General features: G+C 42.9%; 1 protein-coding gene across 3 annotated transcripts in view; it reads left to right on the forward strand.

Annotated features, from left to right (window-relative positions):
• sema6a (sema domain, transmembrane domain (TM), and cytoplasmic domain, (semaphorin) 6A) overlaps nt 1-26,631 on the forward strand; it is a 100,696-nt gene that overhangs the window by 60,815 nt on the left and 13,250 nt on the right. The window contains exons 7-19 of one of the 3 annotated variants that reach the window (XM_044026787.1): nt 4,698-4,788; nt 6,012-6,131; nt 6,647-6,735; nt 8,890-9,107; nt 10,804-10,935; nt 12,709-12,864; nt 14,867-15,040; nt 16,648-16,788; nt 16,915-16,989; nt 20,984-21,042; nt 21,863-21,883; nt 22,113-22,133; nt 25,164-25,343. In XM_044026787.1, the coding sequence (XP_043882722.1) occupies nt 4,698-4,788; nt 6,012-6,131; nt 6,647-6,735; nt 8,890-9,107; nt 10,804-10,935; nt 12,709-12,864; nt 14,867-15,040; nt 16,648-16,788; nt 16,915-16,989; nt 20,984-21,042; nt 21,863-21,883; nt 22,113-22,133; nt 25,164-25,343 (1,477 nt within the window). The remainder of the gene's footprint in view (nt 1-4,697; nt 4,789-6,011; nt 6,132-6,646; nt 6,736-8,889; nt 9,108-10,803; nt 10,936-12,708; nt 12,865-14,866; nt 15,041-16,647; nt 16,789-16,914; nt 16,990-20,983; nt 21,043-21,862; nt 21,884-22,112; nt 22,134-25,163; nt 25,344-26,631) is intronic. The other 2 variants (XM_044026788.1, XM_044026789.1) reach the window with 2 other exon arrangements.

Genomic DNA, 26,631 nt, shown 5'->3' on the forward strand with positions numbered 1-26,631 from the left:
AGTGATTGCTTGCAGGTGTGTTCTTCAGCAGACCAGTCCCCAGGTGTAGCCACGCCCCCAAAAAGAGACAGAGAGAGAAAGAAAAAATCTTAATCGCGATGGATCATGATGGAGCTCTCTTTTAGAGAAATCAGATATATATATAAAAAAAACATCAGACAGTCTGCGTAGAAAGACAGGAGAATAAAGAGAAGGACTTGAAAGGGGTTCAGCTGTCCTGAAGGAGGTTGTTTGGGTTGTTGGGCTGTGATGTGATGGTCACAGCACACACAGATGTTATCTCGCGGCCTGCAGGGAAACCCCCTTCTGCTGTGGTTCACTGGACCTGTTTACCAGGAAAAACAAGACATCTACGCTCTGTTGCCCTTGTCATTCAGCATGCTAAGCTTGCAGAGTGGATGTCTTTCAATTCACACACTCTTCCTGCAGGGAAAGTGGAATTTATGTCTCTGCATTTATCAGGCGTGGGTAGCTTTTATAGCTGCTCCGGTTATGGTTTCAAGGTTCCTGCGCCGATATTGGTAGTGTTAAGGGCAAGTAAAGGGAAGCCTTGTAAAAACACAGAGTAGCTTGGCAAAGTGTACACAGAAACACGGGGAAAAAAAATCGTTAGGAGCAAAACTATATGTTTTTACTAAAATATTTTTTTGCGGTTAAAATTTGCCCTGTCCAGTTAAAAACATCTAAAACAGCCTTTTAAAATGGGAATTATCAAATCAATTTACCATTAATATATTCTGATTAGAAAGCCTGACCAAAGAGGAACACATTGAAACCTTTGTAAATGTGTTGTTGTTTTTTTTTCCCTTCAAAAAAAAGTATCACTAATCACTTGGACATTAATATGCAAATTCACATTAAATGCCCTGACACATGTAGGGAACAGAAGTGTGCATGAACCCATACAAACACTGACAACTGTGCAAACATACTGACATGCAACACACACATTTTACAAAGTCATTACACACACACACACACACACACACACACACACACACACACACACACACACACACACACACACACACACAGACACACTGTGTTGCCAGCAGGCTGGCAGACTCTCTGGGCTGAAACCAGGCCTTTGATGGTGTGCTGGGCTCTTCCACTCTGCTTGGTCAAAAGTGTATCTGTGTGTGTGTGTGTGTGTGTGTTTGCGTATGTGTTTGTAGTTAAATCCACCTTGGCCACAGTTTGCCTCTCCATCTCCCCAGTGCGACAGCAGAGAAAAGAGCCTCTGTTTCGGGGCCAGCCTCATCCCACATTAATCAACAGCGCTGTGAGGGCAAGTTGGTGGGTGCACAGGGGCAGGGGGAGGGGGAGTAGAGAGAGAGCTGGGAGGCAGGGAGGGCACCTGCTCAAGCCAGCATAACCCCACTTTTCTTCCTGTCGTCGTTAGCTCCTCGTTGTCCTTCCTTCACATTTGTTACTTGTGTCCATACTTGGTATACATGTACACATGCACACAGATACATGCATACAAAGAGGAGAGACACCTTGGCAGCACTCAACTCTTTATCCGCTCTCCTTCTCTCCTCCTCTCCTGCCAGCCTCCATTCCTCTCCCCTCCATTGCACAGCCATCTTTCCCTCTGTTGCTTTCTCCCTTTGTCAGTCCCTTGCTGTGCTATAATAATAAACACCCCATCCAGCCAGGCTGATATATGACTGGAGTCAGTTTCATCGCCTGTTGCCGGGCGATGTGGGGGGAGTCAGTGGGGAGTCGGTCCCAGGTGATGTGCCCTCGATTTGGATGGACAAAGGTGTTCTGGGAAATGTTATACGTGCCAAGTGTATGAATGTGGAATTATTTTCATCAATGTTTATGTCTTCTTTTTTTTTTTTTATACATGTTTGATTCAGTTCGCAGCGAAAAGTTTGCTCACAATGTTCAAGACAAAAGATCAGTCATTTCAGGAACTGAAGGTTCAGATGAATGAGATCCTCGCACCCCTCCCCAGTTTCTGTCAACAGCTGCAAAGAGTCTTGTTTCTAGTGTCTAAAAGGTGGTCAGGGAGAGAGTTCATCCTCCGAGGGCTCCGAAACAGGTTGCAGAGAAATGGGCCGTAGCTATTAATCTCCCACAGAGATCTGTCCTTGTTTGGTTTGTTTGGTTTACACAACCATCTCTTGCTCAGGTGTGAACTTGTGCTCTTTACCTTTATAGATGAAACTGGTCCTGCAGGTGGAAATAGAAAGAAGAGACTTAACTCGTCTGCTAAATATCTATAGCTTAGAATCCAACGATGACTAAAAGAAAGGTGCATTTTTTCCCCCCTCCTCTGTGATCTTTATGATCTTTAGCGCAGTGTTCGGACAGATTGTTTAGATTATTGAGTCTGCAAAATTTCGAGTAAATTCTCAGTTTATTCAGTTTGTCCTCAGTCATTTTCATAACTCTGTCAGAAATGGTGAGTAAAGCCCATAAATGTGTCCTCATAAGAAGACACACAGGTAGAATGTGTCCCTCACCCTCGGTAGTGAAGCTGACAGTTAACCAATTATAACATCCTGGTGGGCACGTTGTGGATCTACATTGTGTTTGTCTAATTAATTAGCATATAGCCCGTGGAAAACAGAGACGAGGTGCTGAAGTAATTAATTCATCTTGATACACTGCACCCTGAGCCAAGGTTACTGTACATTTACTATAGTGGATCCACAGTGAACAGTGCTGTCAGCACCACTGGTCCTTCCTCATTTCCCTAAATTGTGTTTCTCCAAAGCTGAAGCACGTCTTTGTTTTTGTGCAGCTAGTGGAGGTGACAGCGTGATGTGGTTTGCCTGGTAACAAGGTAAACAAATCCATCTGGCTGTTTAAACATCAAATTTCTTTGTGGTAATTAACAACAAAAAGAAAAGGGATTCATTTAGGCAGTTTTATGAATTGCTTTTGCCGCCTTCTTAACTGAACTGAATATTGCTATAGACAAGGATAACAACAAGCAATCGAGTGCTGGTGTTTCTCTACACATGATAATTGGACCGTATATCTGCCATCGGAGTGGGAGTGTCTTCCTCTGTTCAAACGGCAGGAATAGATCACTAACAGTCAGCCCGGCCCAGTCGACAGAGGCCACTGCCTTAGTGAAATCAAATGAAGGAGTGAATGTAACTGCTGTGGCGAGAGATATCAGAGTGTTTTTTGATTTGTCAGAGGAGGGAGTGTTTGTGTTGGGGAGCTGACGTACTTTAGAAGCTGCTATTGCTGACGTCTCAAGCTTAACTGATTCGCCCCCATTCGCCCTCTCTCCACCCAAACGCTGTGATTCAGTGGATGCACCTGACCTTCAGCTCCTCACATCCTCTGTTATTAACTTAGCCTAATCTATAATTACAGTCTCCCCTGTCTGATAACAATATATATTGGCCAACCTGCTTACCTCTGTCCATTATCCAGCTATAATTTTTGAAGCAACAGAAACAGAGGGAATGTGAAATCAAGAAATGTGCTGCTGCCGGTGGTTCCGTGTTTGTTGTAAAAGGTCACATGTAATTTTCTCTGCCAAATCAGCCTCAACAATTTCTCTGGCAGGCTTTTCCAGCATTGCGCCGCAGTGTGTGTGACCTTTTTAGTGGGCAGATGATAACCGTTTCCGCCGAGACAGGAATAGAAAACAAAATGACCTGTTTAGAGACCAGAAAGGGCGGCATAAGCAGTTTGCAGCCTTGGCAAGCTGTGCCCATCTCTGTCAAGAGAATAGGAGAAAGTGAGGAAGGAGATTTGGTGGAAGATAGAAACAGAGATAAACAAGATAAATGACTATGTATTGTGAACTCCACAGGCCAACAGTGTGTTCAGTAATCTTTCCTGACCTCAGTCTCTGGCCAGCGCAGACTTGTACTTCTCTTGATTTTGTGTGCAGACACTGTAAGACAACATCCTGTAGCATCCCGGGGAAAACAAGGCTACCCATGGCCATAGTGATCATTGAAACAAGCAAAACTGAATTTAAAGAGGTCATAAACAGTGGATAAAGCCTTAAAATAGCTCATGGAAATGGGTCCAGTAATCCACTCAATGTCAAAGTTTAAATAAAACAAACTTTGGTGAAATGTAGGATCTTTCCAGAACTAAATAAAATCAAAGAACAAGTCTCACTCAAGGAACAGCTCCAAAGTTGAGGCTGCAAAGTATAAAATAATGACTAATGTATGATCCACCATTTAAAAGCTTCAATGCTTGAGTAAAAACTTCTTACATTCCCTGCTTAGGGCCATGCACTCACCCCTTTTTTCCTCCTCTGCCCATTTATTTCCCTTTCACAGCCAAAGTACAGACTTCAAAAATCAGGGCACAGGAAAGCTCCACACTAAATGGGTTAAAGAGCTGTCCTGAGGGTTGTTAAAAATCTTCTTTAACACCAGTGCAGTTAGAGGATAAAAGATGGCAAGGGAAAAGCAAACCACATCCACTCACACTGTGATACATGTTGCTGTGGAAAATGTTTAGGTCAGCGTTAGACGGACACGCTACTTAGCTGCGTGTCACGACTTGCTGTGGCTATTGATTTTGACTCACACCATGTATTACCACTCTTTTAGCAGTGGCCTCAGAATGCACTGTTTTGACACATGAGAACATTTCTCATTAACCTCTCCGAGATCTTTACCTCCAACTGGGAACATTTCTTTTCAAGCACATGATTTTATCTTGACTGTCTGTTGACCTGCTCCCCTCCTTTGTGACCCTAGATGGACACCTTGGAGGCTCTCGGAGAGGAGATCAGCGGAATGGCGCGCTGTCCATATGATGCTAAGCATGCCAATGTTGCCCTCTTTGCTGGTAAGACCTAACACATTGATGCATGTCAAACTGGCAATTATTTTTATGATTACCTTTATGATCATGATACTTTACTGCTTCCTGACTTAGTTATAGTAAAGCCCCTCTTTAAAATATGAAATGTGCGATACTCTTACTCACTGACTGCCACGAGACCAAAACATTAATCCTAATTTTCTCTGATGTGCACTTATTAAATGTTGGAACAAGTTTGAATTTGTCTTTTTGAGTTGCATTTAATATTGTTCTTAATACCCTGTGGTTTATTTTAATGGCGGTGCTCCGACAACATGTCGGAAACAAAAGACAGTCTGTGTTACATGCAATAGAGCAGATCATAAAAATCTGAGCCGTGTTTGCTCTGGGTTTAAGAATTTACTGCTTATGAAAGCACTTGTGGTAACAGAAAAAAAAAACAAAAAAACCCAGCCATCGTCTGTTTCTTGCTTTTTATATAGTTTTCTGTCATTCGCTTTATCTCTCGTTCATTTTCGTGAGATCAAACGTAAGTCACAAACGGATGGGACCGTAATGAGTCAGCGTTGCAATGGCAGGGTGAGACTCCTCTGGTGCGACGCGGCCACAGGCTGCTAAAGACGTTCACTTCCATTTCGTACTGCTGTGAAGCGATTCATGGCAGTATTGATGAGCTGTCCCTGAACGGAAACGCAAAGCTTGACCAGTAAATGTGTAGCAGAGCTGCCTGGACGGAGCTGGAGGCACTGAGTAATCAAGAGGGTTCCTCTGACTGCTGTCCTTTCAATTATGTAGTTTGAGTTTCCACTGTGGTTTTTAGCCGAGGCAGGCTGAGGTCACGCTGGTGGTGGATTGTGTTCGCCAAGCATGTGTGTGTGTACGTACACAGTACGTGTGTGACCGTGGGTTTCTGTGGTTCTCTAAGACACAGCGTGAGTGCAGAGCCACAGTGAGAGAGTGAGCAATTACACACGTGTGACGTGTTTAAGTGTGTAAAGCCTGTTGTTGTCCATCAGAGAAGCTCTTCTCTCATTTTCCAGGTACAAGCAATTTAAAACATGTTTAGTTTATGTAGCCACAGATTGCAAGAAGCTCTGAGTGGCTTTATGTGTTTCTCCGTTGACTTAACGCCACTCTCTTCATTTTTCTCTCTTCATTTATGGCTCTGTCTTCATTCTTCTCCTCTCCTCTTCATCGCCACCGTACCCCCTTTATTGCTCTTTCCATCTCTGTGTTCCCATTTCCAGATGGCAAGCTGTACTCGGCCACTGTAACAGACTTCCTAGCGATCGATGCGGTCATCTATCGTAGCCTAGGAGACAGCCCGACTCTGCGCACTGTCAAACACGACTCCAAATGGCTGAAAGGTGAGCGTGGGACACACAAAGTCCCTGTTGTTGGAAACCACAAAGCTGACTGTCAAGTTGGAAAACAAAGCCGGCTTTTGAAATTTGCAGGTCTGACCATATATTTGTGTTGCTCTTAATTTATGCGCTATGTGTTCTCACACCTCGGTGTATAAATCTAGGTATGAGGAGCGAGAGCACTTATGCTAATGCTACACGCTCTGTTTGACACAGTCATTTTGCCAACCTGTCCTGATACAGTTGATGTAGCCAGGAAATTGCTCTGCCCCAGGGAAAAACAAGCACAAGTCCAGCCTGTCAAAACTCAATAGAGAGATCCCTCTTTTCCTGCATGCAAATTGTTTTGCACATAAGATGGATGATATATAGAGACACTCAAGGCTCACAGGCAGTGCTTTCCTGCATAATATGACAGATATTGTGGCTGTTTACAGTGAAATATGGCGTCAAAACTGTTTTGTCAAGACAAAGCGTCATTTTGACTCACATTTTATTCCATTTCTCGTCCCCTGCAGAGCCTTACTTTGTCCAGGCAGTTGATTATGGCGACTTCATCTACTTCTTCTTTCGGGAAATTGCTATGGAGTACAACACAATGGGAAAGGTAAGCATCGGCTCAATTCTTCTGCTATTGTTTGAACTCTAATCAGAGGTGACTTCCTATTTACAAAGAAAATCAGGAAGTGCCTGAGGAAACTAACAGGATGTGGGTGTATCACATAACTGGAAGGAGACTTTCAGGGGCTGTAAAGTAGCCAAACCATTTTTCAGTAACAGATAAACATTGGACAGGATGCAGATCCTAAAATAGATTTGAAAGGCAAAAACTTGTGGGTGTCTGGAGTTCTCATTTTTATGTCTAAACATATAAATTGAATAGCACGTCCGCATCCATTTGGCAATGCTCCTCTTTGTGCAGTCGTCTCAATGTTTCCCAAGAGGAATTCCTGAGTGTCTCTGAGAAATGAATGAGACCGAGACATTTTTTTTTTTCTATTAATCCTTTCATTTAGCCAGGTAGAAGGACATTAACGGGTGAAAAGAATATCTCAATATAAAAAAGAAAGGACAAAAAGAGATGAGAATAGAGAGGAGGTAATAATAAGACAGGGAAATAATGGGTTTGCTACCAGAAGTGACACACGTGTTACACAGAGCATGAATGCAGATCGGCCTCTCAGTCAGAATATTTTGAAAGCAATGTCAGTATAATTATACACGTAGTGGTAGAACGGAGAGAGCAGAGAACAGAGAGCAATTTAACATTTAGAGAATGATGTCTCTATTATTATAATACCCTCAAATGGCCTTCCACTACTCTGTAAATAGTTATCTATGCTGGATGTGCTTGCTTTAGGTTGGATGTTGGTTTTGCTACATTGGTTATGTTTATAAAATGTAAATTGCTACATTTAATCACACAAATGCATCTACAAACATTACATATTTCATTGTGAGTCATTTTTAGTGACGAATGCGTGTGCATTTGCCCCATTTATTTCGATAAACCTCGCAGTTATCTGCAGCCAGCAGGAAATGATACACTGAACTGTAATATGTAGAGCTAAAATAATTCCACAGTCAATGTGACAGTCTCACCCACTCAGTATAATACCTTTACAAGACTCTCACTGCTTCACAATCTCTCAGTTGAACAGGCTCAAGCCAGAATGTCTTAGATGGATCTTTTTTGGTATAAACACTAACCTTGTTAGGACCAGAAGCCTTCATGGAGACCAAAACCTGGTCCTACATTTTACTTGACCTCATGTTAGAGGTAAGATTTGAATTGCTAGTTAAGGTTAGGGTAAGCAATTCACTGTCAAAGTGAACATAGTGTCCTAACAAGAATAGCTGCACAAACGTGTGTGTGTGCGATCAGGAAGGTGGAGGTTCATAGTGTATGCATGGGTGAGGGTGCGTGTGTGGCTGTCTGTGGGCGTGTGTATGGAAAGCTGGTTTAAATGCATGTTAGCTCCCATTCACACTGTTTACTCTGGGTTGCAATTTCAGGTCAGGGTTAGATTTATTGCTGTTAAGTATAGTGTGACAACAACTAATTACAACACTGCCGACATGAGCTTACAGCACAGTTGTAATTACGGCACCGGCTCCTTTTTGAAGCTGGAGGCTCTATATTTTTTGTTGCCAGGTGCTGACTCTTTAACGACATATCAGGCACATCAATTTACTTCTCTGTGTCTTTAATTTTCTATCGAGTGATAAAACATTGGATTAAGACTCTGTGGTGGATTTCTGTAAGTGAGAACCTCAGGGAATCAAGTTCAAAGAGCTCGCTTTGAGATTGAATTTGTCATGGGTGTTCAAGATGCTCAGAGTTTTAACAAGAAAGTTAATTGCATAAAACATCTTCTATCTGTGGTTCTGCGGCATCAGTTTTGAACTTATTATTTAGAGTTTTGAGCAAATGTCACCTTATGATGGACTGCTGTATATTTGGTAACAATGAATGGAGTTGAAAAATGTATGTTTGATTGCATATGGGAAACTTGTGGAGAGAAAAGGTAACTTTCTGTAATTTGGGTGAAGGCGGATAAACGTCTTCTACTGCCCACACATTGTGGTTAGAAGGCAGTGTTGTGCACTAATTATGCCATAAGTCACAAGCTTAACTCATCCAAAGTCACACAAGTTTACAAATGCATGTACATCTGCCTGTGAGACTGCAGGTGTGATGTGTAATGCAAGTCACTGTGGATGTTAAAACTCATTGTAAGTGTGTGTGTCTCTTGCTCAGGTGGTGTTTCCTCGGGTTGCCAGAGTTTGTAAGAACGACCGAGGCGGCTCGCCCCGCGTCTTGGAGAAGCAGTGGACCTCCTTCCTCAAGTCTCGTCTCAATTGCTCCATCCCCGGTGACTCCCACTTCTACTTCAACATCCTGCAGGCTGTGACAGATGTCATCCACATCCATGGAAGGGACGTTGTCATGGCAACTTTCTCCACACCTTACAACAGGTACACCGACAGTAGAGAAAACTAAATGTGGCACTGGTTTACTGTGGGCATCTTCTCTCGAGTGCATATGAGTACATTTATCTCAACAATTTTTGCTCATTCCCTTTATTATTTCATCAAAATGATGACTTAATATGATGATGATGATGATGATGATGATGATGATATCTAAACGTTGATAGTAGCACATGCCACTGATGTAATTCCTGAGACTACTGGGTCAGTATTTACATATTCTGTCTTAACAGCTTGTTTTTGGCCCCTTGGCATGCAGGTGTTGCATTTTATTTCAATTCATACTCCAGAACTGCTTTCATATGCATACGCTATGGGAGTTTTTATCTAAATTGAAAATTACCACAAAGTCATAGAGCCTGGCTGATAGCTCCCACATATTGTAACTTTCCATTTTTATGGCTGCTTTTTAGCAGATAAGACAATTGCTTGTGACAGTGCAATTGAGCATGGTTAATGGACATTTAAGCCCAATGAAGCAGTGCCACTGAAAATTTCTATAACCGCTGGTTTTGATCTTGGTATTCATTTTCCATTTCATAGGCAGGGGGTAAAATTAGCGGGAGCACATTCAGGCTGTAGGCAGCACTCAGGGTTTGTGTCGTTCACTTGTTCCTCGAGGCTCCTGCCTGGCACAGTCTTCTGTTAACTAGGCCACTCACTCACTCACTCACCATCAGCATGTATCCGCCTTGTTAGCGGCCCGCTATAAACAGACATATGATTGTCCAACGTCATGTAATTTAGTAGCTAAGCCAAGAATTAACAACTCCCTGACCTTGTACTTTATAATACTGCCCTTGTGTAAGCGGCCTCCACATTGTCTACATGATGAGTTTAACCCATGATGCAACAGTCCGAAAATCCAGACAGCTGAGAGAGGGAAACACACATTTCTCTTTCATAGACAGTCTGTAAGAGAATAAACAATTCAGAGTTTTCATTTCTGAGATCCCATGCAGAAAGAATTAGAAAAGTGACTCAGTAATGTGCTATGCATTGACAGAAAGAAGCCAGTGGCTCCACTGCTATCGCAACGGGGTGTTTTCCCCTCCGAATAGCACTAATAAATAGCACTGTTTTTCCATATTTCTTGCCTAACAGTGAACTTTGATGCCTTGAAGCATTTGGGGAAACCCATGCAGCGTCAGAGAGATGTGTGTCCTCATGAGGTTTGACAGGCTCAAGTACAGTAGCCATTACAGGAATTACAATACTTGATTTAATATGGCAAGCCTGAGTGGAAAAGCTAAAACAAGCCATTACTGAACGATTTAACCCATAGGCTGTATCTAGAAATGGATGTAGTATTCTGGTTTGAAAAGTGAACATTGTGAAGTGTAATGGAAGTAGCAGTCAGCCTCCGGGTTGGGAAAACTGTCAGTTGCAAAAAATAATTCAGTTTGAATCGAAGTCAATGGGATTTATAATGTCAGTAAACATTTTCCTGAGGTGGTAATGGTCCCAGTCGCTAGTTTCAGGTCTTCTTCAATAGGACAATGTTCATTATGTTCCCATAAGAAAATAAACAGAGCATGGCACATATGAGTGGGCACCAGTGTGATTGATATCATGCAGTAGGTGTTTGATGTATTTTGGTGATAGTCCAGAACCGGCAAGGTGTTTCTTTAATATGTTCCATCGAGGGGATTGTTCCTGTGAGGCTTTTTTTGTGTGACAGTATTCCAGGTTCAGCTGTGTGTGCCTACGACATGGCTGAGGTGGCCAACACGTTCACTGGACGTTTCAAAGAGCAGAAATCCTCAGACTCCACCTGGACACCTTTTCCTGAAGACAAGGTTCCCAAGCCAAGGTACAACAAACACACACACACACAACACCCACATAGACAGACACACACTAAAGTAAACCTTTTCCGTTCACAAAGACAGCACTATCTTGTTTATGTTGAGTGTGTGCGCGCGTGTGCGTGTGCGTGTGTGTTACGGCATTAATCAGAGAAAGAGAGAGAGTGAGACGAGTCAGAACGGACTGAATGAATTGAATTTAGGAGCCTATTTGTGTGAGCTCTTAATTGCACTTGTCAGGTCAATTATTTAGTTTTCCTTTTTGAGGAGGCAGGGTAACAAAGACAAAAATTGCCTCACCTGCCACCTCTTTCACAAAATGTGTCCATTTGTCATTTGCATGTGTCATCTGTCAGGCCCCCCCCCCTAGTTTGGGAACCACAGCCCTCATTAAGACTTGGTGAATTTGCAACATTTTCCCTTTTTTCATGTCACCCACATACTGTTTGACACACATCACGCATATACCACCTTCTTTTCTTCACAGTCATAACACCAACCTTTTACCTCACCTCTCCTCCACACGCGGCTGTGTCAAAGAAGGGCTCAATATCAACAAATGAAGCATGACATCATTTTACAGATGGCTGGCTAATTCCGCAAATGCACCAGCCTGATCAATCTCCCATCTATCATTTGATAATTAGTGCACCGAGTGCTTCTCTCTTGTCCTTGTCTATGTGTGTGTGTGTGTGTGCCTAACCATAAGGCTGAGGAAGTGGGGTCTCACCACCAGAGACTTCTCTTCATGCACTGTGTGAACGAGCCCGTACCGCATGTGTGACAGTGGCTGCTTCCCTCAATTACTGTGTAATTACTTGTTTATGTTCAACAAGTTCAGCCGTTGAATGTAACAGTTGAACGTGGCAGTGTTTCTGCAGTGATTGATGCGACTGATTTCATTTGCATCCTCTGGTGTGTTCAGACCTTTTATCTGCAGGCAAACAGACGGAGAGTTGTAACAAAGCCACCTAGGTCTAGCCCTGCAGCAGACTGTTCCTCCATGTGTTACACTCTCATGCGGCGTCATGTACAGATTTTCATGTTGAAGAGATGTCTGTTTCCGCTCTGCTCCCCATATGGCCACAGACACAAATGCAGCGACAGCTAATAGAAAATGTTTTTTTTTTACCACCGACAGTTTCTGTCTTTCCTCTTTTGTGTTTTCATAGATCGCAGAAGTCGAGTTAAACTCTCCAAATGTATTTTTCGCGTGAACATTTTTTTATTTCAGATGAAGTGGAGAGGTCAAATACATTTATTTCAGATTTTCTTACTGCCAGCTAGCTAATATTTCTAGGACCTGCCGTGGATTATGTGGTGTGACGATGTATCACTGCGAGGTAAAGGGGTTTTACAAGCTCTCAGAGGTGACATGCCTGCAAAGAGGATATGCTATCAAAAGCGGCTTCTTTTTTTACAAGCCGCTCAACAACTCCCTGTAAAAGGATCAGATAGAGAGAACGTCTCAGTGCTTTACCCCAGGTCCTGAGAAAAGAAGGCATCTTATGTTCTCGGCTCTGAACCAAAGCCCCTTGTCATGAGAGTTTAGTAATTTAAAGCTACAGTCATTGATTTTAGGGAAGTAAAACTTTCTGTATTTTATTGCAGCTCTTGTTGTGACAAATTGCTCATTACCACACCGCAGTCAATGCAGCAGTTTTTCTGTTGTGCTTCTTTTCTGCTTCTAATCATAGTCTTTTTCTCTCTCTCTCTCTCTCTCCCTCTCTTCCATCGTCCCTCCTCATCACCTTCTTGCTCCTCCTCCATATTTGCAGACCTGGCAACTGTGCTGGTTCTCCATCCATGGAGAGGTTCAAGGTATCCAATGAGTTCCCAGACGACACGCTCAACTTCATCAAGATGCATCCTCTGATGGACGAGGCCGTGCCCTCCATCGCTAACAGGCCCTGGTTCCTCAAGACCATGGTTCGGTAAATATTACACATTCCAAAGGTCATCATTAGGGTCTATGAGGCTCTTCAGCACCGCCATGAAATGCTGCTCATTAAAACACAAGAGTTCTCCACCACAAGCAAGCCGATGACCTATTTTTATTGTAGTAGAAGAATCACTGATATACACTACCATACTATACTATAGTAACCGTATATATATGTATATATATATATATATATATATATATATATATATATATATATATATACATATATATATATATATATATATATATATATACATATGTATAGTTTATATAGTATTGTTAACTATTTGAAATGCCGTCTTTTAAGCTTTTATTATGACAATGATGGTTTCTCTGTTGGTAATTGATTGTTTAAATGCCCCTGAGGATATTTTAATGACAGAAAATTGGAGTAAAATGGGTTTTTTTGTTCTGTAGTTGCCTTTTCTTTTGATTATGTGGAGGTGAACCAATTCCCCAAAAGCCACTGCACTGTGGTTGATATCGTTTGATCATAAAGGTCTGCCTGGCCTTTAGCTGCACTACGCTCAGACATTGGAGCGAGGCTCTCAGGGAATGCGACAGCACAATCCCATGGGCAGGGCAAAACTAGCTGACAGAGCATTTTGTGAAAAGTATGTACATTTGAGTTGCTTATGATTTAAGGTTAGGGGCCCTGGCCATACTGTTTGCAAGCCCCCAGTGGTGGTAATACCCCTTTAAAGATAAGATACATAGAGAATTCCTCCAAAGCCTTACAAATTATTTGCGTCGTATCATATCTTGCTTCCACTTTGCTGAGGTTTGACCTAGATACTGCACAGGCTTAGTCAGAATATGAACAACTTCCATCAAGGTTATTTCTGCTCCTCCACTCTCTCTCTCTCTCTCTCTTCATCAGTGCTCTATATCATGGTCATATAATAAATGGTTCTTGTCTTTCCATAATCACCTATTTTGTTTTATTTTATTCAGAAGGAGTCTTTAAAAGCATTACATAAGCTCAAAAAACGCCCGGTGAATCTTGATGCAAAGTGCTATTCCTGAGCTAAAATCATGTGGAAAACAAAGGCAGTAATAGGATTTAAAGCTCATAACTCCCTGCAGAGGACTCGCCAATATCCAAAAAGAGCCTTTCCAGCAAAATTGAAACAGTTATCCTGTCCTGCGATTTGCTGTGCTGTGGCAAGGTCCTCAGCTGGCTGTGCACAGTGAGTGAAATGAAAGAGAGAGATTCTGTGAAGAATCCTCCTCTTGAGATTTTTTTTTTTAAATTAAACTGAATATGAAAGACAGTGGATGTCTTGGTCCTTCACATTGTGTTATTTCTCTCAGATCAAATTACTTTGACACAGTGCTTAGAGCTTGTGTTATGCTCGAATGGATCAAAACCACATTTGACCTTCAGACTGTCACTGTTGATTGGATAAAGCCATGAGAGCTTTGGTAAAATATATTTAAAGAAAACAGAAGGCAGCTATGGTAAGAGTGTGTGACCTTGTGGGTTTTTGATATTCACTATTGTCCTCATTTTTACACCGAAAACAAATCTGAAAGTGGACCCTCAGCCTTAAATTTTAAATAACACCATCTAAAATAAACAATCATAAAAAAATATTGAATACAATTGTTGCAGTACACATCAATGAGCCCATAACATTTTGATTACTGTAAGAGCTTTTAGGCCCTGGATCTGATTGAGGGATAGATGTGATGCAATGAAATCACTTAGTTGAAGTAAACCTTGTAAACCTTAAAGGGAATTTCTTAAAAATGTGTCCTTGTTTATTGATAGATCACCTGACTTAAAGGTATAAAGCTCACTGACTGGTAGGAGTCTAAGTCTCAAACTTCTATGGAAATGCAGATGTGGTTTAGTAGAAAGAGTTGGGATCAAAACATTTACAGCAAACCTTGCTGGTGTTCTCTGCTCTGGTAACATTTTCCTCTGCTGGACTTGTATGATTGATTGGTGGCTTCATTTTACTTGAGTCTGTTTTTGTTGCATGCAGATATCGTCTGACACGAATCGTAGTGGACAATGAGGCAGGGCCCCACAAGAATTACACAGTGGTCTTCCTTGGATCTGAGAAAGGCATCATCCTCAAGTTCTTGGCCACGATTAACAACGGCTTCCTCAATGACAGCCTGTTCCTGGAGGAGCTCAACGTCTACAACCCTGACAAGTATGTAGCTGTGGGTGTACGTATGCATGTGTGAAAGAGATGGAGGGAAAGAGAAAAACACATGGTTACAGTTGCTACAAACTCAGTCGTTGCATGTGCGCATATGTGAGTGAGTGATTTTTGCATGTTTCCAACCATCTCCCCAACTCGGCCAACCCACCAACCCACCAACCCACCAGCTCCATCAATACCAGTCAGTTCCCCTGACCCAAGCTATATAGTGAAGCCAGCCAACCAGATGGCTACTCTATCATTTAAAAGCGTTTTATCAGGTTACACTTTGTCCAACCACAGCCACTAAATTAAAGACACAGACCTTAAAGCTCTGGATAGAGCAGTGCTGTGGTTCCCAACCACAGTGGAGACCAGCTCCTCCAGAATCATTGGATGATTAAAGGAAAAACACACACAGACTCACACACAGAGGTCTGCGATTGTCGCCGAGCCAGCCTGTGATCTTTCGCTAATGCACAACATTGCTGTCGGCGCATGTGTGGAGCGTGCGTTTATACACGGGCATGTGTGCGAGCCGGACATGTACTTGGAAAAGTAGAGGATCAGGGAAAATCTGCCACACTGTGGCCCTGTTCAAGCAAATATTTAGTTGAGCGGTAATGGACGAGGAGGAACAAATAGCAGTACAAACAGAGGATTGGGGGTGGGGGGGGGGAGTAGCAGGTTAGACGAGAGGACATGACCAGAGAGGAGAGATGGAAAGAGGCAGCAAGGAAAATATATTATTGTGGCGGACAACCAAGAAGAAGGGAAGGAGAGCGAGGACTCGACAGGAGGTTACTGTTTGTTATCCAACATGCTGCAGCCATGTGATGAGACATATGAAGGGGTCAAAGAGCAGACCCTGCTCTCCCCTCATGGAGTCTCTTTTTCGCCCATTGCCTGTCTCTCTTGCTCCTTCTCTGCGCATGGCTGAGGCTGAGCATTCGTCGGCTACTGGCCATCTGGCTTTAGTTGTGTGCTGTACAGTAAGTGATTCTGCCTGCCTTTCTGGCCGGCTGGCAGGATCAGCACAGGCCCGAGTGCCGTGCATTTACCAGTATAGATGGACTCTAAGCCCTAATTGAGAGCATTAATGCGGGACCAGAGCACTGCAAAGGGCAGCTTAAGTCCCAGGAGCAGAATGGTGGAATGGAGAGATGACTGGATGGAGAGAAGGGATAGAGAGATGCTTGACACGCCCAAAGGGATTAGCGTGCACTCCTATGGGGCGAGGAGACAGAGACAACTAGCAGGGATGGAGGAATGGAAGAATGGTGGGGGATGAGTTTGTGTTCGTGGGGTTTTACAGTTAAGCGCAGTGTTATTGCTGACTGCTCACAGTGCCCATATGTCTGTTTATCTGTTGTGACGATATCACCCCTTCCTTTATCTCTTCTTTCCCCCCCACTCTTCCTGACCCTATGTCCTCAAGTCCTGTATTATCTCTGTTTTCCTTGACCCTACAGTATCTAACTGCCACATCTTAATGTTATTCTCTGCCTTTTTTTTCCCCCTTCCCCTTCATGTCAGTAGACACAGTCTGTGGACAACAAAACTGTTAAAGAACAATGGATAAATCTCTTCTCTGCCTTCCTCTCTTGCTCCCTTAGATGCAGTATAGATGGTGTGGAGGACAAACGCATCCTTGGCATGCAGATCGACAGCAAAAGTCACGCTCTGTGGGTCGCTTTCACCTCCTGTGTGGTTAAAGTGCCTCTGTCTCGCTGCGAAAGACACGGAAGATGCAAGAAGTATGTTTGATGCTTGTGTTAGAAAGAAAAATATTTCCACTGAGACTGGCAAACAAGTCTGATCCCCTCTGAGAGAGGGGGAATAGTACTATGATGATGGCTGAGGATGTGTGCTCCTCTTCCCAGGTCCTGCATAGCCTCCAGAGACCCATACTGTGGTTGGGTGTCACAAGGAGCCTGCAGTCAGGTGGTCGGCACAAAGTAAGTAAACCCGAAGAGGAAACATTCTGTCGTAACCTTGAAATGAAAGGTGAAAAAAATGTTCTGCTCATTTTATGCATAGACAAGATTAAGTGAACATGAGTTTTCAGTGCCTGGATGGGCTTGGAGGGTAATATTTTTTGATAAAAGAAATACGAAGGAGCAGTTTGATGTAAAAATGCTTAAATTGCTGTTCAGTGCAGTGGAAAGCTAAAGGTTATGCTTTATTGAAAGCAGAAAGCATTCAGCAGTTAAGATCACTTCTGGACCATGGATTCATTTTGGATGAATTCTACAAACATTTTGGTTTCCAACTGGTTTCACCAATGCAATGGCAGCCATGAAGTTAATAGTCTTTTTAACTGTATCTTTGCATTGAGTTGAATTTAATGTGAGATCTGCATTAATAATGAATGCACTTCCATTACAGCTACAGCACAACAATGTGAAACATTGTGCAGGTTAGATGTGAATAGTCATTATAATAGTGCAATATCAAAACCCTGTGACACATGTGGTTTGCAAGAGTGCAAGCTCTATAGAACGGTATCTCACCTTTTTTCCTTGCCTGGTGGCAGTCCTTTCTCAAATTATCGTGTCTGTGATGTTTCTAATTTTATGGTGAGTAAGTGCAATTTCCCTCAGCTGAAAAGGGCTATTGGAAGGATGAATGGAAGGAAAGTGTTGTTAGCCCCAGGCTCGGGGTTAGGGAAACAGAGCTGGGTAAAGCTCAGTGGTCTCGGTAACTATAATTTGTGGCTGTAGTTACGACACAGAGCCAGATTATGCTTTCTGAACAAACAGCATATGGAGTTCTGTGGTGGGAAAAAACATTTGGCCGATGAAGTCATGACAAAAGGACGAGTGCCGCAGTGGCTGTTTGATGATGAATACATTTGATCCCCTTGCTGCAAAATGGTTGGTTTGGCATAACAAGGAACAGATATACCCATATGCAACATGCATAATAAAAACAAACATGCGGTCCAACCCATTATTACTACGCAAATCTGAAGCAGTGGGCTGTCCAATTTGGGACTGAGCTATTAAAGGTGGCAGATAACTTCACTGTATAATATTTTTTTATATTAAGTGAGGGGTGGGGGTGGGGATTAGGCCTTGTTGAATCTATCGGTCTGTGGTGAGTGATTCAAGGCATTTGCCAGGCTGAACAGACGGAGGGATGAAACGAGGGAGGGGAGACTCAGAGCCAATTGGGTGTTAAATAAAAAAAAGTGGTTTATGCAGGAAAAACACGTCCCTGCACAGGAGAAATGTCTCTTTCAATACCCCCATTTTCTCTTGTATATTAAAACAAAGTCTTCTTTAAGGAGCCCTTGTCTGTCAGTCAAAACAATTTTCCAGTGCTCCAGAAGTAGCCCTGGAAAAGGGTTTTTTTACTTAATGAGGCAAGGATTCCTTGTCTGTCCTTGTTTATATGTCTGTCTAAGCAGCTCCCTGTCTATCTTCTTCGTTGCATATAGTCCCTCTCTGTCTATTTTTGTCCATGTTTCTTTTTTTTCTTTCTTTCCTCAAACATATTATCTCGCTCTTTCATGCCATGCCACCCCTCCTTTCTTCTTCCATCTGGCCCCAGTGTTAGCGTGCCAGCTTTCCCATGTGGAGTTATGCCTCTTATACCTACTGTCTATAAACAGCTTGCACTCTGCTCTCCTCCAATATGATCTCCATTCGCCCCCTGTTCATGAAAATGATTGTGGATTATTCTGTTGTTGGTACATGGCTGCGTTTCAGTGACGACAGCCGATCACATTTACAGTATTTTTTATTTTGCATTTAGTAATTCAATGTTACAGCCAGGTCTTAAAAAAATCTACACGTATACAGATTTATGACCCAGTCAGCCTCTGTTTATTAAAGTTTACTGCAGGTATACCTTTGTAAATCAAAGGCATGAATCGAAATGACTTTGAGGAAATGTTAAGCAAACCTACTTTACGTTACACAGTATGCACAGTGTATTAAGTCCCAGGTTGCCCATTCACTTCAGATATGAATAATTAAGTGTATTAGGCCTGCCCTGTATCTCAGCAATCGAGTACTCTCTGTGCAACCACGCGTGCCACATAATAATCACACTTGATACAAGATTATATAAAATGTTTTGCACAGGATGTCTCCAGTTATGTACAGCTTGAATCCGAGTTAAATATGCATCATGTGCTTGCAGTGGTATCTTGCCCCTGTGCATAAATACTGTCTGTAGTATTACATTGAAACACATGCAGCTGCTATGGCACAGGAAGTGAGAGAACGTTCACTTCCACACGGGCCACGTAAAGGCCAGACACTGCATTTGTTACAGCACAGTTCGTACGCCACGACCTCAAGGTTGCCAATGTGTGCTAATGTTTGCCAACCTGGTGCCAAACATGTCATGACAGGGCGGGACGAGGTGGTGACAGTGTTTGTGCTTCCACTGGTCTAATTATGCTTTGTGATGGTGTCTGTGTATGATAAGCAAATCTGATAAGCAGATTGAATGTACCCACAGAAAGGATTGGGGGATGTCGCTGGAGTTTTGTGCGTTTGTTATTGAAGGGAAATGGTTATCAAGAGGGTAAAATACACAATTGTTGTTCCAATTAAGGTTCTAAAGGCAAAGATGATCAGTAAACGAACATGAAACAGTGCCATTGACTTCAAGGCAGGTTGTTTTTTTCTTCCTAAAGTCTCCTGTACTTGTCCTTACTGTCAGGTTCACACTTTCAACTCCGAACAGGGGATAAAGGCTGGGGGCGGGGTTGATGCTGTTTTTGGAAAGTTACTCTTTTTTCATGGTATAATTGTGACCAGTGAAGGGTGAGCAAGATGAGAGGCGGGTGGACAGACAGGAGGAGGAGGAGTGGCAGTGAGAGAAGAGCCGAGGAGGACTGTGAAAAGCTGTCATGCGTGACTCTGATCCTGGTTGACAGTTAGTCCGCTCTGTTTCACAGATCTCCTTACTGTCTGCATGGTGGTCTTTCGGGAAGAAAACAGGTCGCGATGCAGGTTGCACGAGAGAGTAGTGTCTCTGAAATTGTCTCCCACTGTGTCATATGATGGCCCTCAAGCATGGTTACCCCTCACTGCTCTGTCTACAGCCTCATATCTCTGCTAAACTTAGATCATGTCAGCTGGTAAAGAAGAAGTGATGCTCTGATAAAGAAAAAAATCAGAATGTTTTTGTATATTTTTTTCCCCCCTAAAGGAATACTTCTGGGAAATGATATGCTTCTTCTCCAAGAGTTACATAACACTGTTGCCACGACTTAAAGCTTAGGCTGCATCTATACTTTGAAAACAACATTTTCACATGAAAGTGAAGACGTAATCTGCAGTGGAGATTGTTGCTTAGTGCCAGAAAGCACTTCTTATGAGAAGAATTAAGAACAAGAGCAATGGCAAGGTGAAAGCCAAAGTGTGAGTAAGCGTTAGCGGCTTGTCGCTCAGAGCTAATAGTTGAGACAACCAATCAGGAAGTAAATACGGGTCACCGTTTTCAAACACCTCAGTTTCTGCGTCATCAGACTAAAATGCAGCCCTGGAGTTTTCAAGTTGCTTAAGAGGTTGCTGGTAGGTGTTACTTTTGAACAGATTCCTCTTCACTCTCTTCGTATAAGGACTTATTTCAATCTAAACCTCGGCAATAAAGCAAATAAATGCCAAGAAAGTCAAACCACAGCAGAGTGAATAGTAGACACATCTATTTGCATCCACACTATTGGCAGTGTGCTGAACTTTCCTAGCCTTTCAATGTTTTTCATAACCACTGGTTTTAAGCCTCCAAGGCGACTGATAGGTGTGCTTTGATTTTTCTCCAGTCTCGGGCTGCATCTCTGCACCAGACATATTTTGAAAGCACAGGGTATGCTGTGAGTGAAGCTGGTTATGGAGTCGCTTTTCTAAAGCGCTGGTGCTGTATTAGGTGTGGTGAGCCTGCACAGCCTGCCGTGTTTTCCACTGTTGACCATGATGTCTCTGTTCCCCGCAGATCAGCCTTTGAGCAGGACGTGGAACATGGTAACACAGATGGCCTGGGAGACTGCCAAAGTAAGCAGGCCCTCTTCACTCTTATCTTTCCTCCTCTCTTCCATACTCCCACCCCCTACCATTCCTCTGTTCTCTGTTAACTTAGTCTCACTCATCACTCGGCCCTTCGTGTCTTTCTGCACTGTTGTCACCTCTTTCTCCCCCGTCTGTTCCGCCCTCACAATCCTCCCTTTCAGCCTCTTCCCTCCATCTGTGCCTTTCGGCTCAGCCTCCTCTGTCCTCCTCCCGCTGTTTCTCTGGTCCCCTGGTCAATAGAGTGTTGTGTCCCACTAAGCATAGACTGAGTTTCTTCTTGTACATTGCTATCAAAACCCAAACATTCACCATCACACAGGATGTTACTTGTGAGTCATCACTGAGATCGTTTAGAGGCACAAAACAAGACAGGGCTCTCGACTCATTCTCAAAAGCTTTGAAAGGTTTCTTTTTATCTGTTACACAGTGGATGCACATAAGGTGGATGTATATTAAATCTTCTATAGTCTAAAATACCTGTTTGGATTTATCAAATATGATTGCCTGTTGATATTCTGATGTGCTGCTCTGTTTGTAAGATAATCTTCAAAACAGTTTGACATTTGCGTTCATTTCATCTCAATGTCAAATATTTACACAGAGTAAATGAAGGCAGTGAATTAGTCGAGTGAAAGAAACCTATGGTGTTTCGACCTTTATAGATCACAGCTGATTAAAAGTTAGGGGAGTATTGAGCGGCCGGTCGATTGAGAATTACTTCAAAAGTCATGGCGTCTGATTATGTTAAAGCGTTTTACGACATGCAATAACACATCACTCCTCATTTCTTTGCTTCTTCTTCCAGATACCTTTGTGGCGCTAAATGGTAAGTATCCCACATACAGTAGAGCGTAGTGACGATTAAGGGATAAAAAAAGGCAGCAGCTGCATTTCATCTACCCAGACTCTTAAATCTGAGACACACCTCTTCATCTATTCAATGAATCTTTTCCTCTAAAGTGAATGAAAACTCCTCCCACCTGTATAAAGTGGGGTTATTAATGGCTGAGGGGTTTTAACTGAATTAATTTCATTCCCTTTTTTCCCTTTGATAGACTTTCCTTCCAGTTATGAAGGTAATGAAACATTTAAGTGGAGTTGGTAAATTTCCCTCCTTTTAGTACTTTGTCATCCAGCCTCTTTGATTTTTAGAATAAAGGAGAATTAGAAACCTGCTGATTAGGCCGTCTCTCCTTTCTTCGCCCCCGTCCTCATCATATCCTGTGCAGTTGCATCGATTAGCCCTGACCTTTGCTTTGCTAATTGGATGGATCTGGCTGGTTGGTAGTTTGAGGCCTTGATGTTAAAGAAAAGCACATTAAATGGGACGAGTCAACAGAGACTAAACTGGCCTGCTTGGAATCCGCATAGATCAGATACATTTCTGCCAACTACCGTGAAGTATCTTCCACCAAGTATATGCAGTTTTTAGGCAGAGATGTCTTTGCACAGTCAAAGACACTAAATAATAATAAAAAAAGGGAATATAAACAAACACAGACGTACAGTACATGCACACACATTTTTACTGCTGGCCTCTTAATCACACAGCGTAATAATATAATCACACTTCACTGATGGCTGAGTAATACTACAATAGTATACTATTGTCCTCCTCACTCATGTCTTTTTAGGAATGATAAACAGATGTGACTGGCCTGCGGCAAAGTCTCTGTTACGCACAGCGCCCACACCTACACTGACGTCCATCTTATTATTACTCTCCTTCTTTCTCTCACACACATGCACACACACACACACACACTAACACAAACACACCTTGCAGCTGCCAGATCAAAACAGTCAGATCCACACAGAAAGACAAGAATAGATATTTTGAAGTTGTTCCAGAGAGCCCAGCTCTTTCTTTCCCTTTCTCTCTCCCCTGTGGCTGTGCCCCCACTGTGATTCTCCCTCTTTTAGAGATCCAGGGTCACAGAAACAGCATCTGTGCTGGTGTGCACCCTTGTGTTGTATATGTATGTACTTCCACACTCACACACACACACACAGGTTTGCACAGCATTCAAAGTGAGGACATAACAGACATAATGCCTAATCCTAACCTATAACCAGGTCCTAACCCACAAAAAAACCCTTTAAAGATGTCCTCACTTTCCCGTGTATATGATTTTTGGTCCTCTCAAAGCTACAAATACAAGGAACACACACTATAAAACAACAAACACACAGAGATAACACCCACTTTACAACCCCCCAAAGTCTCGGCTACTGGCCCAGAGCCTCTCCATCTATCTGTCCATGGTTGATATGGATTTGAAGATAAATTAATTCCCCTTCTCCATTCTCCACTTCTCTACTCCAGACTAGACAACCTTACCCCCCTTTTAATCTGCAGAAAGAGAGGGTTGTGCATCCATCTCCAGTTTAGGGTTTAGTTTGTTTTTTTGTTTTTTTGTTTTTGATCTGTGGAGAAGCTATGAGGCTCAAAGCTCTCTCTTTCTCTATGTGTGTCATCTGCCTGAATTGCACTTCCCCTGGCAGTGGTGGAATGAATTATAAAATAGGCCTGTCACACTAATCTCTCAGCCCTGGGCCAATAGTTAAATAAATCATTTTAATGATTGCCACGCCACACAGAGGAAGAGGAGAAGGAGGAGGTAGAGGAGGCTCTGGGTGGTGTTGTGTGTGGGTGTGTGCGTAGTAGCTGCAGCATCAATATTAGTCAATGTATGTCTCTTCATCAAACACAAGCATGAACACTTATTGAAAAGGCACTTGCATTTCTGCTAACACACACCCACCCATACACACACCCAGCTCCATAGAGGGAATTGAAAAAAAGTGTACTATTTCTTTAACGTGTTGCTTACGTACACAATAAACTACAATATTTATCTTGTGCAAAATTCTGTTGGGTGGCTTTACTGTCGGCATTTGAGGCGGTAATGTGGTAAACATGGTTAAAAATAGTCAGATAAAACTCATGCACGCGTTCCTAATGAGAAAATTGAGGTAGGTGAGAGCAGGAAATTACAGAGATTGTGTGAAAGACATGCAGCGATAGACGGAGAGATTTAATCCACAGATACCTGTGTGCTTCCCAGTATTTGTAAGATAGTGTCAGACCTTCAGGTGTAAGAGCATTTACAGCGCATTCATTTACAACGTGTGTGCTTCTTTCACAGTCTCGTCAGTGCGACTTCCTAGCTGTGTTATGGCATCAGTTTTTAATTGTTGGCCAGTAGTTCATTTAGCCGTTAGGGATTTAATTACAGGGGAAGTTGGAACATAGAAAATCCATTCAATCTTAATGGCATATTTTTGATCATTGACTTTGCCATGCTGCCGTGGGCCATCCTGAATAAAGATTGCTAGCTGAGCGAACACTAAATATTTCTCTGACCATCACGTTAAAATAAAGAAAGGAGGGAAAGAGTAGGAGAGGAAAGAGGAGAAGTGAATATGTGCCGCTTATATTAAGCAAAACCCACTGATATAAAGTTATATAAATGCCCAAGAATAGTCGGCAGTTCAGATAATTCATTTGATTTAGCTTTACAAACAAAGTCAGTTCTGCACATTAAAATGAATGGAGCGCTATGATTCATTTATTCAAATGCTGATTTTAAAAGAAAGCTGGAGGAGAGTTGCCGTGACGGCGCACGAACAGACCACAACACACCAAACGTTACAGGCACACCCTTAACTGAAACAACGGGAAGAAACTTTGTCTCCAGTCTAAAAGTAAGACACTCCATGGTGACTGTAGAGAAATTTGATCGTGCTCTGCTCTGCTCTGCTCTGCTCTGACAGGCCCAGCATGGCTTTGATTTGTCAGTCAGAACCGGAGGAAAGAGTGAGCGAGAGACAGTGAGACAAAGGAATAGAATGATGGGGGGGGGGGCATGTCTATCCTGAGAAACATACACACACACACACACACACATACTTTTGCTAATGAGTTGCTCAGGGTCACCGTGGGAGAAACAATTTTCTGGCTCACACAGCCAGCTGTCTTTGTGTGTGTGTGTGTGTGTGTGTGTGTGTGGAGAATTAGACGAGTGTGAGTGAGTGTGCGCCCCTGCACATGAAGCCTCTCCCTGTCTGCCACGAGCAATATTAACCTGTGTTGTGTCCGGCAGGCCACCATCACCACCATCATCACCACACCCTCTCACTCCCCACCACGGCCCTACCCGAGGCGGCCGAGGGCCCACTAGGGCGGGGCCGCATGGTGGAGCGAAAGGAACCCCCAATGAGCTCAGACAAAGGGGAGGACCCATATGTGGCCGTACCCTCTCAGACTCAGCCCGAAGCTAATGGTAAGCCTTGGAACGCAACAGTGAGCAGTCAATTTGGTCCATTGTCACCTGTGGTAAGGGAGGGAGGGAGTGGTGGGGGACAGGGGAAGGGAGGGGGTTTGCTTAATTGAGATTTACGGCTGCCTGGCTGCTTCCAGCTGACAAGGTGTAGAGATACTGGATCACTTTCCCTCTAGAGGGCAAATTGTTTCACACGTCGCATGTGCCCACGCCCCTAACAGACATGCATGCAATCATCAGGATACAAATGCAAACACATGTACATACACATTCTGTACACACGCACACACACGCACACACACGCCAACACTCACACCCGAACACTAGGATGGATTCATTGTCCGTGGACTATAATGTCCCACAGGAGATGTAATTTTCAGACCATTACACTCTGAAAAAGCAAGATGGCGATGTATTTATTTCCTTGAGAAGACGGCCCAGGCGCCGCGGCTGTCAAGCGTTTGCGACACAGTGACATGACATTGAACGCCCTCTCCTCTCGTGTTAACAACCTGCCTAATACTGTACCACCTCAAGGACAGCTCGCCGCATAAATGAGACAGAGACTAAAGAAGGGACGGGAGGGAGACGAGAGGGACGGCACACATGGAAGTGGGGGAGGAGAAAAAAGGTCACTGTAGTGCTGCTCATCCATGTTTTGTCCTTTAATGAAAGAGCCAGACCTATTGCACATCCCATGAAAACAACATGCAACATGTCCCAGCCACATTACCAAGCTCATGTTATTGAAGGCAGTGTTACAGCAGCCTTGAGATATTGATTATTAATAATGGTAATGCATCATGAGCTAGGTTCTTAAGCCATATTCAGTATTTTATTCATCTAAACCAAGATGGTAGCCGAGAATACTAATATATTTCCTTGTTCACTTACTACATTGTGAAGCAAAATCAAAAAAAGAAAGCTGCAGCCCAATGGGAATACTTTTTGATCCAACTGATCCGCCTGAACTGACTAGAGAGCTGCAAGAAAAGGGATTAGTGTTAGTATGCTTTTATACTATCCAAATACCTGGGGATGTCAAGGTTCAGGCAAAACCCAATGCTGGTTATAAACAAACAGAGTTTTTAATAAAAATAAAAATAACAAAAAAGTGACTAAAACAAACCAAAGACAGGATGGGAAGGTTAAGGCAGGAACAAAAATACCGCAAAACAAAACAAAACAATGAAAACAAGACTCAAGGAAAACAGAAAACATGAAATAAGCAAAGATAAAGTACTCAAATCTAAAGTTAATGAAAACAGCCGAATGGAAAAGGACGGAA

This window comes from Solea senegalensis, linkage group LG5 (genome assembly GCF_019176455.1).
Source record: "Solea senegalensis isolate Sse05_10M linkage group LG5, IFAPA_SoseM_1, whole genome shotgun sequence".
Classification (NCBI taxonomy): Eukaryota; Metazoa; Chordata; class Actinopteri; order Pleuronectiformes; family Soleidae; genus Solea; species Solea senegalensis.